Source organism: Bombus pascuorum, chromosome 12 (assembly GCF_905332965.1).
Source record: "Bombus pascuorum chromosome 12, iyBomPasc1.1, whole genome shotgun sequence".
Taxonomy (NCBI): Eukaryota; Metazoa; Arthropoda; class Insecta; order Hymenoptera; family Apidae; genus Bombus; species Bombus pascuorum.
The window spans coordinates 1,901,130-1,915,159 of record NC_083499.1 but is presented as its reverse complement, the minus strand read 5'-3'; the positions used below and the strand labels follow the sequence as shown (position 1 = coordinate 1,915,159).

The 14,030-nt window shown below is 47.3% G+C and overlaps 1 protein-coding gene across 6 annotated transcripts in view; it reads right to left on the bottom strand.

Annotated features, from left to right (window-relative positions):
* The window catches only part of LOC132912407 (homeobox protein homothorax), a 502,412-nt gene that overhangs the window by 223,135 nt on the left and 265,247 nt on the right, over positions 1 to 14,030 (bottom strand). For 5 of the 6 annotated variants that reach the window (XM_060969789.1, XM_060969791.1, XM_060969794.1 and 2 more), the window contains one exon: positions 8,029 to 8,136. The exons of the other annotated variant lie outside the window; for it this stretch is intronic. In XM_060969789.1, the coding sequence (XP_060825772.1) occupies positions 8,029 to 8,136 (108 nt within the window). The remainder of the gene's footprint in view (positions 1 to 8,028; positions 8,137 to 14,030) is intronic. 6 annotated transcript variants of the gene reach the window in all.

The window sequence follows — 14,030 nt, the reverse complement described above, 5'->3', positions numbered from 1 at the left end:
ACCTCCGTTGAACTCGTGCTCGTCACACAGGCCCCTGGTCCACGTACACGTTAAAGGGATAACGTGGACATGCGTGTGAGAACAGAACGTACATTCCTAGGACGCGCGTTAACGTACATAGGAAAGCGGGTAGGATACGCCACGCGGGGGCACTCTCTTCATTTCCAGGCTGTCACGAGCAGAAGAAGATTCGGCCTGCGTTTGACAGCCCCAGGGTCTGGGTTGGGTGCTGCTGCTGCTGCTGCCGGGGCTAGGCCGTAGGTTGGGAGAACTCCGTGCAGGGGCACGTTCGAGGTGGATGTGGATGTGGAGGTGGAGGCAGAGAAAGAGAAAGAGAGCCAAGCGGAGAGAAGACGAAGGGGTAAGAGAGGGAGATGTGGAGAGAAGGATGGGAAGAGAGGGAGAGCAAGTCGGCGTGTGCCCATGTGCCGGTACCACCGATTGTACGGTGCCGTACCGTGCTACATCGAGAAACCACCCTTCCCTCCTACCTTTCTCTATTCCATATAGCTTCGACTCACCCTCCACTAGCACACTTTCAAGCTATATTTGTCTCTTCCACGTTTTTTTGTGTTTTTTTTTCTCTTCTCCCTTCTTTTTTTGTCTCTTCGCTTCTCCGTGTATATTTTCCTGGCGTGTCCTTCCCTCCTTGTCCTGCTCTCTGTCCTCTCGCTTCTTTGTCCCCCGATGATGCAGCCGGCAGATTCGCTGCCTCCGTCCTTTCGTAAATTCCGCGTTTTAATTATTCCACCGTGTTTCCTTTGTCCTTTGGCGCGCGTACTCGCCAATGTGCTCGAGCACACCTCTCGAGGTGGACGAAATAGAGCACGTCTGCCCTGAAAAGCTTCTAAAACGCTGGACTACCGGCAACGATTGATGAACGACACTAGGAATACATTCTACGTGAGAACCGTAATTTTCCGAGGAAAAATATGATCTGCTCTAAGAAAAATGTGGGAAATAATAAGTAACCTACATAGTCATTATTTCCAGACGGTACGCGGACACGTTTCGCATTTCAATGAAGGACCATGGTCGCTTAGATTTTCATATTTCGGAAAATATCGCATGACCGTGAGGCGATACACACATTGCTCGACGCTGAAGCGAGAATAAAGACGCCGTAAGGCAGTCGATAACGACAGTGGAAGGAAGAGGCGAAATTCGGAGAGGCCGCGCGGGAATCTGCTACGCGATAGGTGGAAACACGTACGGAGTAGACGGGAAACGCAGATGCAACGACGGCTGCTGTTTAATATCGGAGTCGCAGATGGGCACGCTCTGAGACACATTTCACTAATATTGCACTGCGGCCCAGCCGCCGAAGCGAGAGCGGAGTCGCGCGAATCCCAGTCACACACGCTTTACATATCTCTCGGCGCATTAATATATTCAACACATATGAATATTGCTCGGAGAGGAACGGAAGAAACAAGGTAGATAGCAAAAGGAAGGACAGAAAAGGAGGGAAGGGGGAGAAGGTGGACGGAGAAAGAGAGAAACGGTGCACTCTCACCAGCTAAACCATTGTGCCTATCTTCGACTTCATGAAATCTGCAGTTCTCCCTCTCTGTTTCTCTTCTCTTTCTTCTCCTCCGCTCTTACTCTCTCGCGACTATCACTGTTATGTATGACTCCACCTCTCGCTCCTCTCTCACTCCCCGCTATCTCTCATTGTTCTGCGACAGAGCTTTGTGCTTTGTGCCTCCCGCAACTCCGGAACTATTTCCGTGCCTTTGAGTAAGGAACTAATGAATACGGACCGTGGATAGCGGCACGCCTGTGTATATCCCGCGACGTGTATCACGTTTATCGGGCTGTCGCCTTCCTTCTTCGTCTCCTTACTTCCTTTCCCTGCCCGTTCTTTTTCCCTTTTAACTTGCCGTATCGTCACGTGACGCCTCGATTGTTCCAACGTCCACCGATCCGCTATTTCCACCCGCTGCTACCGGTTGCCTATCTCCATTCCCCGTGTCTTTAATCCTTCTACCGTTTCACCTTTCTTTCTGATACTCCGACGACCATAACTCCTCGGTTATACAGGGTGTATCGCAATGGAACGACGATATTTCAATGAGAAGATAATGACGACGGATTCGTTTCGTTACAATACGATTAGTACATAGAAGAATTCCATACGGTATACGGAAATTTTCATCGTTCGTAATAAGTTCCCCCTCCTCTCCTGTTTCGCCTTGTTCAAAGTTCCTCCTACTTCGAGATCCGCGTCACGGCCGAGTTCGTCGTGCAGTTTCGACGGGACGTTTTCGAGCGAGGCGTTTTCTGCCTCCATGGGAACCAATTACCCTCCCACCCTTTCGCAAGAATGGCCGCCCCTCTAGGCGATGGTCGCCGGTATGCGAGTCGCCTGTATTCCTGTTGCTGAGTGACTGCGTGTAAGTACGCGAGGCTACGTGCACGCGTGAATGCACGCGTTGCGATGCATCGCACTTGTAAATGAACCAATCACCGTTTCTAAATTTCTTCCGTATGATGTTCTAACGAAACCACAGAGGATAAATCTATAGCAAAGGGAAGATCCCTGAGATTCTTCTAAGAAATCCATTTATATGCGAGATATTTTATTTCAACGAAAGAAATTCGAAAAACTGAAATACTGCTGAAATACATTGGTCCACGCGATTCTCATATACCGAAACACCGTACTCCCTGAATACTTCTCGTAAGCTTATGTATTCACCTATGTAGGTACATATATACATACGTACATACGCACGTGAACGTGTGTCCGGTTCCTCCGTAAGAATGGTTCCAGAGGAAACTGGAGAGTAAGGGGCAACAGAGACAAGGGGTAGAAGGAGAGGGAGGGACGCGGAGACGAAGGCTGAAGAGAGAGGAGCGCCGGTGATGGATCGTCCAATCAGTGCCGCGAGATGGAGCACGAGAGAAACGGAAAGGGAACGGAGAGAGAATGAAAGAGCCGGAGAATCTTCTCCACCTATGGCATGGTACGCAGCGGACGAGGAAAGGAGAGGAGAGAGGTCATGGTCGGGTCGGTCTCCTGCTAATCGAAGAACACGAGGTGGCCCTGTGCGGCCTCGCCAGAGAAACCCTGCCTTCTCTCTGTCCTCCGTCGTTTCTTCGCGAAGCCTGATTCTCGGCTATTGTATGAACCCGCTCCTTGCTAACTCCTTTCCACGAAAACTCTAACCAAAATGATGAATTCGCAATGACGGGACGATGTTTCCATGCCGAACGTTTCAATTGTTTATCGGCAATGCATCGACAGATAGAGAAATTGAAGCTGGTTTCTGGCAGATTTCACGGACACACCGTTTAAGCAACGTAGTGGTAATACAAAGAGAGTTCGAGTCTGCAATTAGAACGGTGGAAGCTCGCTTTTAAGGCGAGCTAATTATAAGACCGCATCGATCACCGAGCGAGACAGTGTTCCACGGTTTTCTCGGGCGAATCGCGATGTACCGGTTAGAATGGGCAAAGAGAAGTGCGGTTACGAGGGTTGGAGCGAAGGGTCGCGGACCGTGAGCTCGAACATCGTTCAAACCACCGTGCTGTGGAATAGCGGAGGGGTTGCTGGAGATTGGCGTTACGGAGAAATCCTACTGGAACGACTGTTTGCGCGCGAACCACGGTACAATAGCGTAATTTCGATATCTATCAACGAACTGGATATACGTATAGACGATAAATTTCATCTTCGTTAAAATATTCTGTACGCCACGAAAATGACTCAAGAACCACCGAATAGAGTAGGAAAAAACAGGGAATATATGTTGCATTTCCACTGCAAGACGAACACGAAACAGCGATACGTTCTTAGCGTTATTACCACGGCAAAATCTCGATATCCGGTCGCGCTCGATGGGCCTTCGAGTGCCTCAGGAAAAAGACGAAAAACGACTTGCTATTGAATCGACTACGCCACTGGCCGCAGAGAAAGTTGAAAGAGGAAAAGAGAGTGGAGAGAGGGCGGCTAACAATGGCCGCCAACCAAAACATCCGATAAATCTAACCGGCCTGGACCTCAAGCCCCGAGGGGTTTTAAACTCTCTCACCCCAAAACACCGTCGACGCGGGCGCAACCCTTACATTACGTTACACTCGGCGGAAAAGGGAGCCATGTCGTGTACCATTGCACCAGCGTGGACTGAGGGTGGCGAAGGAGGAGAGGGTTAGCCTAGAGCACCGTTCCTGGGAGGCGGACAAAGGGGCGCCGTGGGGGTTGATATGCGATCCACGAAAAACCAAACAGAGAGAATTCCGTCCCAACTCGCTCTTCTTCCCTGGGCGTCCCTCCCTCCAGTCCGTTATACCTCTCGACCAACCCCCAACACACCCGCTAGGACAGTAACGAGATCTCCCGTGAATGAGCGGTCAAGTAGCTTTTCGACGGAACCTCAACGAATTTGTCAGACGCGACCGCGTAGTAATTTATTCGCTCGCACCCTGGTTGCTCGCCGACATTGAAATTCCGCTGAGTGGGGCGAAACTGAGGCCGTTTCTTTCTCAGCCGTATTTATTTCGGAACGAAAGAAAATTTAAACGTCTCTTAAATTTGTCGGCGACAGGCGCGACCCACTTCGAGTAACCAAAGCGGAGTGATAAAGTTTTCTCGTTTGACGAACGAACGAAAGAAAAAAGAGGAGGATTCGTGTAACCTCGTGTCTTTCGTTGAAACGTAGACCGATCTATTTTCTCCAGATGTTTCGAACGTTATTGTCCGTTGAAAAGTCTCTATCCTCATCAAGATAAACAAAGTACACGCGATTGACGTCAGATATCTTAACGAAAAATCTGCGAAACGCGTGGCGAACGAGTAAAGAACAAATTAGAACGAGGTCGCGAAACAAGTTTGTCGCTGTTTCCGCGCGTTAATCCCTGTTGGCTCGGTCGACGGTATTAACGAAAATTAAGAACACGTTGCAAATGTTATCGTCGGCTAGATCGAACGAGCAAAAATAGTTCCATTTGAGGGCGAGCTGTAATTTTACGAAAGTGAAAATAACAGTGGACATGGACGCATTGGGCAGAGATCACAGAGCGAACGGTCCGGCCCGTAATGAATGAGGCGGTAAAAATATATAATCGGGGATAATGCAAACGCGGTAACGCTGTCGTCGACGCGGAAACTCGATTCTCGTGCGCGGAACGGTCGACGTATCGAGAGTTAAGTGACGCCTGGAATCCCATGATTTCTCGGCAGTCATACATAATCAGCCTTGCGAAGTTGGTCTACGACTGGGATCTTTCACGCGGCTGGTTAAACGGCGAACCACGTTTTCGTGTCGAAGAATGTCGATAGCTTCTAAACTACGTGCGCTTGAACGCTCGCACGCACCGCCATCACGCTGTTTCAACGGTCATCCACGTTCGTCTTCAAGAGTAGAAATGCAAAGTGTCTAGCGAGACTTTCGCGAATTTACCGAGAACTTTTCCATTAGCTTCAACTATGTTTTACCACGCGACTGCGACTCTGAGAAATTTACAGCTTGAATGCTACAAAAGAGTCGATTTGAAATTACGAGGGGTGGAAACAGCGATTCGAAAATTTCATGCAACCGAGTGCGGGATGGGACGCGTAAATTGCAATCGTTGCTGCGGTTCTATTAACGAGCTGCTAGGAAATAGTCATTATTAATAACCGGTGCATCCTGCAACAAAATTTATCCCACGCTTCCGGCCGGTCGTTTAATTCAGTCACCGATATCGGTTGCATTCAAAAACGTGCGCGGCCCAGTGCGATCTAGCCGCAGAGAGACGCGTCGGGGGGAAAGATTATGAACGCATAAATCAAAAATTAGCATTAACGATTCATTATTAACAGTCGAGCTGCGCGGCCGAGATAAAATTTATCCCCCGTTTCCGTATTTCGATTAATTAATGCGGCTCCCGTAGCGCTTTTTAAACGACAATATTAACGCACCGCCGCGGAACAGGCTGACGTTTTAACGAATGGATACCGTACGAAACTCAATGGACGAAGGGAAAACGCGCAATAATAATTCTAAACCTTTGTATACTTTCATCAATCGACTAAGAAGGTGTCGAAGTATGGAACTCGTCCAATTGTACAGCAAACACGATAAACTAAATATATGTACCTATCGTTCTTTCTTCTACCAGTTTGTTTGATTATCGATGAGCTACACCATTATTTATCCCCCTTTTTGCTTAACGTTCTCTACCAGCTGTCTATCAAAGTCCCCTACATGTATTCAAAGTATTTCTAAGTTCCGCGCTCTACACCGTAATTACAATTAAACCTCGATCGGCCTCTACTACTTCGCGTATTTATCCATCGCGTCGATATCTCGGTTTAACCGGCACGATAAAACGGTGCTATTGCTATCGCAATTGTCGTCGTATAGAAGAAAAGATTGCGAAAAGAGCAAAACGAAGAAGCCAGAAGCTTTCTCGAGAGCGCAGATCCCGCGTCCACTGCTCCACCTTCTCTCTTTGCGGATCCGTCGGTGTGCTCGTGGCTCAGTCCGTGGGCGGAAGGAAGAGGTCCATATGAGAGAGGCGAACGAAGAGGAAGAGGGACCAGAAAGAGGGACAGACAGGTCGGTCCGAGAGAGGAACCCGCGGCTGCCATGGTTACCGTCGCATTCCCGCCTCGCCTCGTTGCTATGGAGACGCCTCGTGGACCTCTCTCTTTCACCTTCGCTTACCCTCTGCCTGTCTTCTTCGTCCTCCCAGATTCTACGTCCCTTTCCCCCCAAACCTATCGTCGATTCCTTCCCGTTCTCACACCCGGGATCTCTTATACCGTCTCTCTCATTCCCTCTCTCCGAGTTTCTCCCCGTCGCGTCGTGCCAACTCGCCAAGCTTCTCTCTACCTCTGGCATTCGCTCATATTCTCTCCGTTCCTTCGAACGAAGAGGAAGAGAGGACCCGAGATAAAGAGGGACGCGATAGGGAGAGAAAAGAGGGAAGCGCCGGTGTTCGCGGGCGCATGCGCGATACTCCTGTCTTCCACGACGAGCCTCGACGTCTTTCGTTTGGAATCGTTCGATTAGTTATCGGCTGAAAGTGATTTACGTCCCCTTATCGAGGTCCTCCTTGGCGGCCGCGTAATTTAATTAAAGGAGAAATCGAAGATGGACAGCTTGACGATCGTTTCCGCGAGAATTGGACGGGCATCGATAGGTATCGATGCTCGACATCATCACGCCACTGCGATCGCGACCCACCGGTAGCAAAACGAGACTAACGAGACACACACGAGGAATATTCAAGAAATCAATCCCCTCTTTCGCGTCTCAGAGTATATATAATATATTTTTCGTTTTTTATCTCTGGATATTTCGTGCCTGAGAATATCGTCGATAGGCAGCGATGTTGTAACACGTCGAGATGGAACAGGGGACGCGCGCGTGTGTACGCGTCGCAGCATGGATAGACAGGCGGAGGTGTAAGCGGCTTGCTTTATAAGCCCCGATTCTGATTGGCCGTCGCGTCACCCGATATCAATATTTATTCAACGCGGCGAATGCCCGAGGCACGATTAAAACTTGTTTATGCCGCGAACGATTGCGCTCCTCCCACTGACGGCCGCGTATATCGCGCGCGTTCTCACTGCACACCGTGTCTGCATGCGTATTTCAGACACTCTCGCTCCCGTTTTCTTCCTTTTTACACTTGTTTCTTCGTCTCCTCTTCGGTGCTTCCTTCGTGGAAATTTATTCGAAGGATTAGGAACGCGACTCTTCAGGTTCCTCGTAAACATTGTCCAGGCTAGTAGCTTCCGATGAGAGGGTGGAAATTCCCGACGAGTACCTGATAAATATACTATGCGCGAAATCACGAGCCTAATCGCGACGATTAATGTTAGTACTCCACGGGGACGTTAAACAGCCAGAGTTCTGTTTAATTAAGGGTAACGTACGAGCAGCTGAAAATTTCCACAAGAGTTCGGCTAGAACGTCGGAGTGTACGCGACCAAAGAGAATCAGACCGGCCCATATTTCGCCTGGGATATTCAATTTAGAGAAGGGTGAAAAGTTTCAGAAGAGAAGTGAGAAGAGAGAAGTTTGTTAAACTTACCGGGGCTACCGAGGAAGACGGAAGAGTAAAGAACGCCACGACGCGCGTCGCTCGCCGCTCGCTGCGCGTCCGGCGGCGAACTCCATTCTCTACGCGAACACCATTTACCTGAAGCAAAGAAAAAAATCGATTCACCGTTAATCACTGCCTTCTCAATATCACCTGGTATCAAACAAAATCGCCCTCGACCGGTTCTTTTCTAAAAACGCTGCATTAGAACCGCACGGTCACGTAATCGATGACCGTGAGCGAACACCGATCGGAGTACGAATCGAATTTGCATCGTGTGAACGATATCAGAAACGAGTCGAATCACCGAGAGAGTCGCCGCTCGAGAGTTTAATGAAACACATAAATTCCTGCAAATACATAGAGACACATAAAAACTCTGTTGACCATCGAAAGAGGAGTTCTTCTTGGTGATACAAAAATAAATGTGGCTCTGTAGTAAAAATTCAACACAGGAACAGTTATTACACGGAGACGTAAAAAGGCGGAGAGCAATATGTGCGCGTGGAAAGAATGCACCGAGTCTCGATACACAAAGGGCGCAAAGAATTCGTGATGCGAACGATCACGACTTCGACCAGGGAGATTCTATCGCGTGCTGCTCCATATATATCCCGTTACTTCTTTCCTTTCTTTTTCCCGGCTTCACTGGTCGGCATGCGATCTCACCCCTGCCGCGGCTCGTTCGACCAAGAATAATCGCACAATTATAATAATTAGATAAACGCGCGAGGAGAGCTTGTTGCGTTAAGAGCCAGTACTCGCTCAAACGGGTTCACCGCCTACCGGAATGTATCGAACGAATCCTCGCAACGTCGCGCCGGATACGACAGATGCACTGGCGATACCGAAACGCGAGATATTCCGTATTTCACGATTAAATTATCGTCGATTAATATCAACGTTGACGGTCGCATGTTCGAAAAATTTCTTCTTTTATATCTCTTTTTTTTTTTCTTTTCTTCGTGACATCGAGAGTACGATGATAAATCAAAGCACTCAGCAGCAACGTAAATACATACGACGGAAAATAATCAGGAACTACGAAAGGAGAAATGATCGAATCACGAACCGATTAACGTGGCGAACGGGAGACCGCGAGACTGATTTATAAGGCGGACAAGAACGAGTTTCGTAGCCAAGGTATTGCAATTTTCCGGATGCGAAAATAGGAAAGGTATCTACTTTATTTCCAGGGAGATCCCAGCTGAATGAGGATACACGGTAAGAAAGGGTGGCACCGGGGGATAAGAGTAAGCCGCGGAGCGAAGTAATTTCACACGAGAGAGTAGGGTCTCGCCCGGGCGGCCGCCGGATCCGCCGGAGCTACAGTCTTATCTACGGAAATATAGCCGACCATCCCCCGGCGAAAATTATATTCTTGAAAAGCAGAAAATTGCTTCGGAAGCTATGGACCAAGCGCGCCGATATTAGATGTCCTCCTTCGTGTGTCTGAACCACGGACCAAAATAACAAATCATTTCATTATCCATGACACTTAATTAAACAAATCGACTGCACTGTCTTTCAGCTCCTGATAATGCGATGAAAAACTAAAACTTGCGTGAAAAATATAGAATTTGACCCATGATTTAAGGTGCCACTATGAAAAGTAGAAGTCTCCCTCTTTTCAAAAGGTTTACCGAACTAAAAAACGGAGCTGGGATTCTAATTCTACGGCCCGAGGAGAAGGTGCGTTTAACCCGACGTTACGGTTATGGTTAGTCGTGTTAATTTGTAGCCTAGCCAAATGACAGGGCCGAACCAGTGATTCGAAAGTAATGATTATCCCTGGCTCGGGGGACAGCTGGATTCACGTTAATGATGAGGAGATTAGAGATTCGATGACGCCTAACTCACGGATCAACGTGCATCGAAAGACGAATTCCAATGGATTTCTCGAAGATACTCGTGTGACAAACGAGAGTGAAATAATATTTTGGAATAACAGAGACGAGGACGGTATCATGAGAGGAAAGACGCTTCAGGCAGGTAGAAGTATGGGTCGAGAACGAACGAAGTCGAGACCAGCTCGAGATCCTTCGGAGAAAGCGAAAATGACTGCTTCACGTCGATGGAATCCTGCCTTTCTACGCTGGAAGGAGGAACGAACGAATAAACGATACATCAGGATTATTCGGAGTCGGTCGCCAGCGTTGCCAACCCATTAAACACTGGCAGACCGTGCGTCACAGTTATCCCCGAAGTCGTCGATGAAACGGGACTCCGGGAATACCTGTAGGATCCTAGAGTGAAGGTGAAGCGGCCGTGAAGAAATTTATAGCCGCTAAGAGACAGGGTGTAATCATACGCGTCACCCCGTCAACTCTGTAACCGTGATTTATCGTGGGAATTTTCAAAGACGTCCGAGAATGTCTGCGATGCTCTATAAATGGATACCAAGAATTCCATTCTATTTGTCTGTTTTCCGGTATTCATCTCCTTTGATAACGATCAATTTTTTAACAGTTTACCCACAAATGTAATTCGTCCTATTAATCGAATCGTTCATAGATGCGATAGTCACGAGCTGATAATTGAATCCGGAGGGAAAGTCCATGGCAGACACACGAAAGCGATGATTCGAATTCATTGAAGCGCTCGAACCGCATCATGAATTATTCCGCCCCTGAAACTTTAATCACGGCCGATTCCGTGTTCTGAGGAGAGCAATCGTCGCATCTGGAAACGGAGCACGAGTCGGGCCGGGCGGGGGATTCGTTAAGTGGCATCAAGTGAGACGTCTCTTTTGAACGATCGCTCTGCGGCTAAATTGCGGGTTAACTTCGGGGTTCGCGTGTTAGCGACAGTCATGCCACGCGGTCGAGTCGTGTGTAGCAGATGAAACCCGGAGTGAATGAGATAGAAAGATCGGAGGGAAGGAGAGTCAGGAATCGAGGAGGGCCGAATTGGAGGAGAGGTGGATGATTCGACGACCGTCTTGTTCATCTTTGTCGCCGTCTTAACCGGAGACGAAAAGTCAGGACCCGAAGTCTGATACGTTCCGCGCGAACGCGTCTCTCACTACGGTCCTGGTTTATTTTTACAGACTATCACACGCTCGACGATTGTAAATTGGAATGTAATTCGAGCAGCGCGTCCATGGATCTCTCATCGGTATCGGGTCCCCCGCTGTCCGCCACTGATTCATCTGCGTTAACGAGTGTCGTGCTTCCAGTTTCAGCGGATGGTTCGTTGAACTTTTTCGCTGGCCAATCGCACGGATATTCTCAATTACAATTCTGCTCTCTTTTTATGAGTCAGCCTCATGCATCGTGTTACTCCATTCGGTAGTCTGTCATCGGTTTTGTAATTCGTTTGGAATCTCGCTTGGCTGAGGGTTACTTGACCCGTTCGTTAATCTTCGACCAGCATCGCGCGAAAATAAAACGCAACATATAAGTGTCTTTTCAGTTCTTACGATTGCTTGCTATCAACTGTATATTAACTGTATATGTGAATTAAACGTGGATAAAACGTCCTAAGCATCCGTGTATAGATAAATATCTAAAAAGGCATAACGTAACGGCAGGATCCATCAACCACAGAGAACATGGACGAGGTTATGGGCCGGATATAGATAATACATTTCCAAAAACCCCATCGTATTGAGGTTGCAATATAAATAAATCAATATAACCTACTTCCACTCTGAGACACCGCCCTCTTTCTCCGTAAGGAAGTGACGTATGAGACTCGCATCCTCTTGAAACGAGGGTTGAGGAGGCCACCCTGTTATTTCACAGTTAGGCTAACCCCACCCCAGCTCGCGCCACCTTCAACCTTCTTCCACGCTGGCATCTTCTCTATCCGAGACCGAGCTTCGTCCCTAGTCTTGCTTCCAGGCGTGCACGAGTCCCTCGGGAAGCTTTTGTCCTCGAGCTGTAAGCGACTTCCTGACAGGCCAAGTTTGCACCTGCTCTCCTCTTGCCGCCGCCTGTAACTCTCCTCGCCCGTTTCTCTTTATTCTTCTCTTTCACTTTCGGCCTTTCTCTTCCCGTGACTATGTTCCTCTACATTTTGCTCTTTCTTCCAGTAACTTCAATCTAACCTTAATGTCAGCCCATACCACCCACCTACATGCTACCGGCACGTAATTTATTCGGAATAGCTATCCTCCATCTTCCTCGTCCGTACTTTTGAGACTCTTCGTTTAAGGATAATTCATAGATGAATCAGTGAATATATCGAAATAAAAATTAGCTTTCAATAATTCGTCATGTTAACATCGTGACAACTTTACATCTGTTGAGGCGCATCCAACTTCGGAAGACTTTCAACTGAGAAACTTTAATTCTAAGTCTTTAATATTAGATACATTCAATTGCAAATTACAAAGAATTTTATTCCTTTCATATTCATATATAGATTGAAAATTTGATAACAATTCAACTACTTAACCAGGAAGTACACTTAACACCTGTACTATATGTAGCGCCAAATTGAATGAATCTATAATCCTCGTGTCCCTTCTTCCCACTAGATCCAATGAACTTTTCATTTACCATGTGTCACCGATAGCACTATGATAAATTACGTAGAGTAGTTAGTATCTTTTCTCTAACCATTAAGTATCTTCGAATAAATCAGAGTGAAGGGGAAGAAGACGAAAGAACATACACGATAACTCCTAATCCAGCAAGCTTCCACCGTTATCGAGTTGTTCTTCGTATAGAATGGAAGATCACCGCGATAAAGCGATCAGAATTTTCCACGACGCCAGAGGCGAACCACGGCTTGTATTTTCCGTTTCGCGTAGTCGGTGTCTTTCTCTCCCGGGGGGAGGTGGCAGAGCTGGAGGCGGAGGAGGTGGAGAAACAGAGAGAGAGAGAAAGAGGAGAGGGACATTCGCAGATGTTCGAGACGCCGGGTGATTAATGACGCCCGATAAACGTAATTTGTTGCGGGGCCGCGGACTCGTCTTCTCTCGGCTCGTCTTTCGAATTCAAATTGATAAACAGGACGCAGTTTGTAATGGCCGGTGGGTTGCGCTGCTACGGGACGGCCGGCTGTCGGACGAGCCGGACGACTTCACTGACCGGCCAGTATAGTAATTAATTTTAAGCAGCATGCTGTGCGATTTTCACTATCTCGACGCTACCGCTCTTCGTCTCCGCCGTTCTCCACCTGACCGTGACAAACACACCCTCGCCACCGCCGGACGGACGATTACCCTTCGTGCTTCCTTCTTTCTACCGCGCGCGATTCCCAGTCACCTGCTAATTCAATTACTTGCGATTTCAACGATCCACGAATGCCGCACAATATTTGAAAACTATCATAGCGGTAGGTTTTGCTTATTACTTTTCCGTGAATGACTGCTCTTTCAAATTCCGAATTCCTGTTTTTCGCCAGTTGGTTACTGAGAAACTAAGTCTACATTCTCTTCCAAACTTATATACTGTCCTCTTTAGTTAAAATGCCTTACCTAGTGTCTTCTCATTTTTAAGATATGTTGAAATATTTCAAGTTCCCCGTGTTTTTTCATTTTTAAGCAAAGCTATTTACACAGTCTGTTACGAAAACACAGAGCAGGTATAAAGCATGAGCCTAGTAGAAAGTGACGGAATGCTAGATAGGATATTCTAACTACAGAGAACGATATAAATCTCATCTAGATTCTGTGTTCAATTAACAATAAGTATTATCTGTATATTATGAGTTAACTATGAAGAGAATACTGAATTAACTGTAAGCACCCTTCGTTGTAAATCCGCGTTATTAAAATAATATATAATTAAAATATTATATTATTAATAAAACCACTTTCTAATAATATAGTAACAAAGTTCATATGTAATCATAAAACGATAATTTCATGAGTCTCCTTAGAACAATCCAAAACATTTTGATATTCTTTCAAGACCATCAAGATGGACAATCGTCATAAAGGGATGGTATAAACGGACGGCGAGACGAAAACGAAACAAGTTTGATAGGGATGCGATAGCGTGACACGCGCACCGAATCGAATGGACGTTATTAAGAGGAAT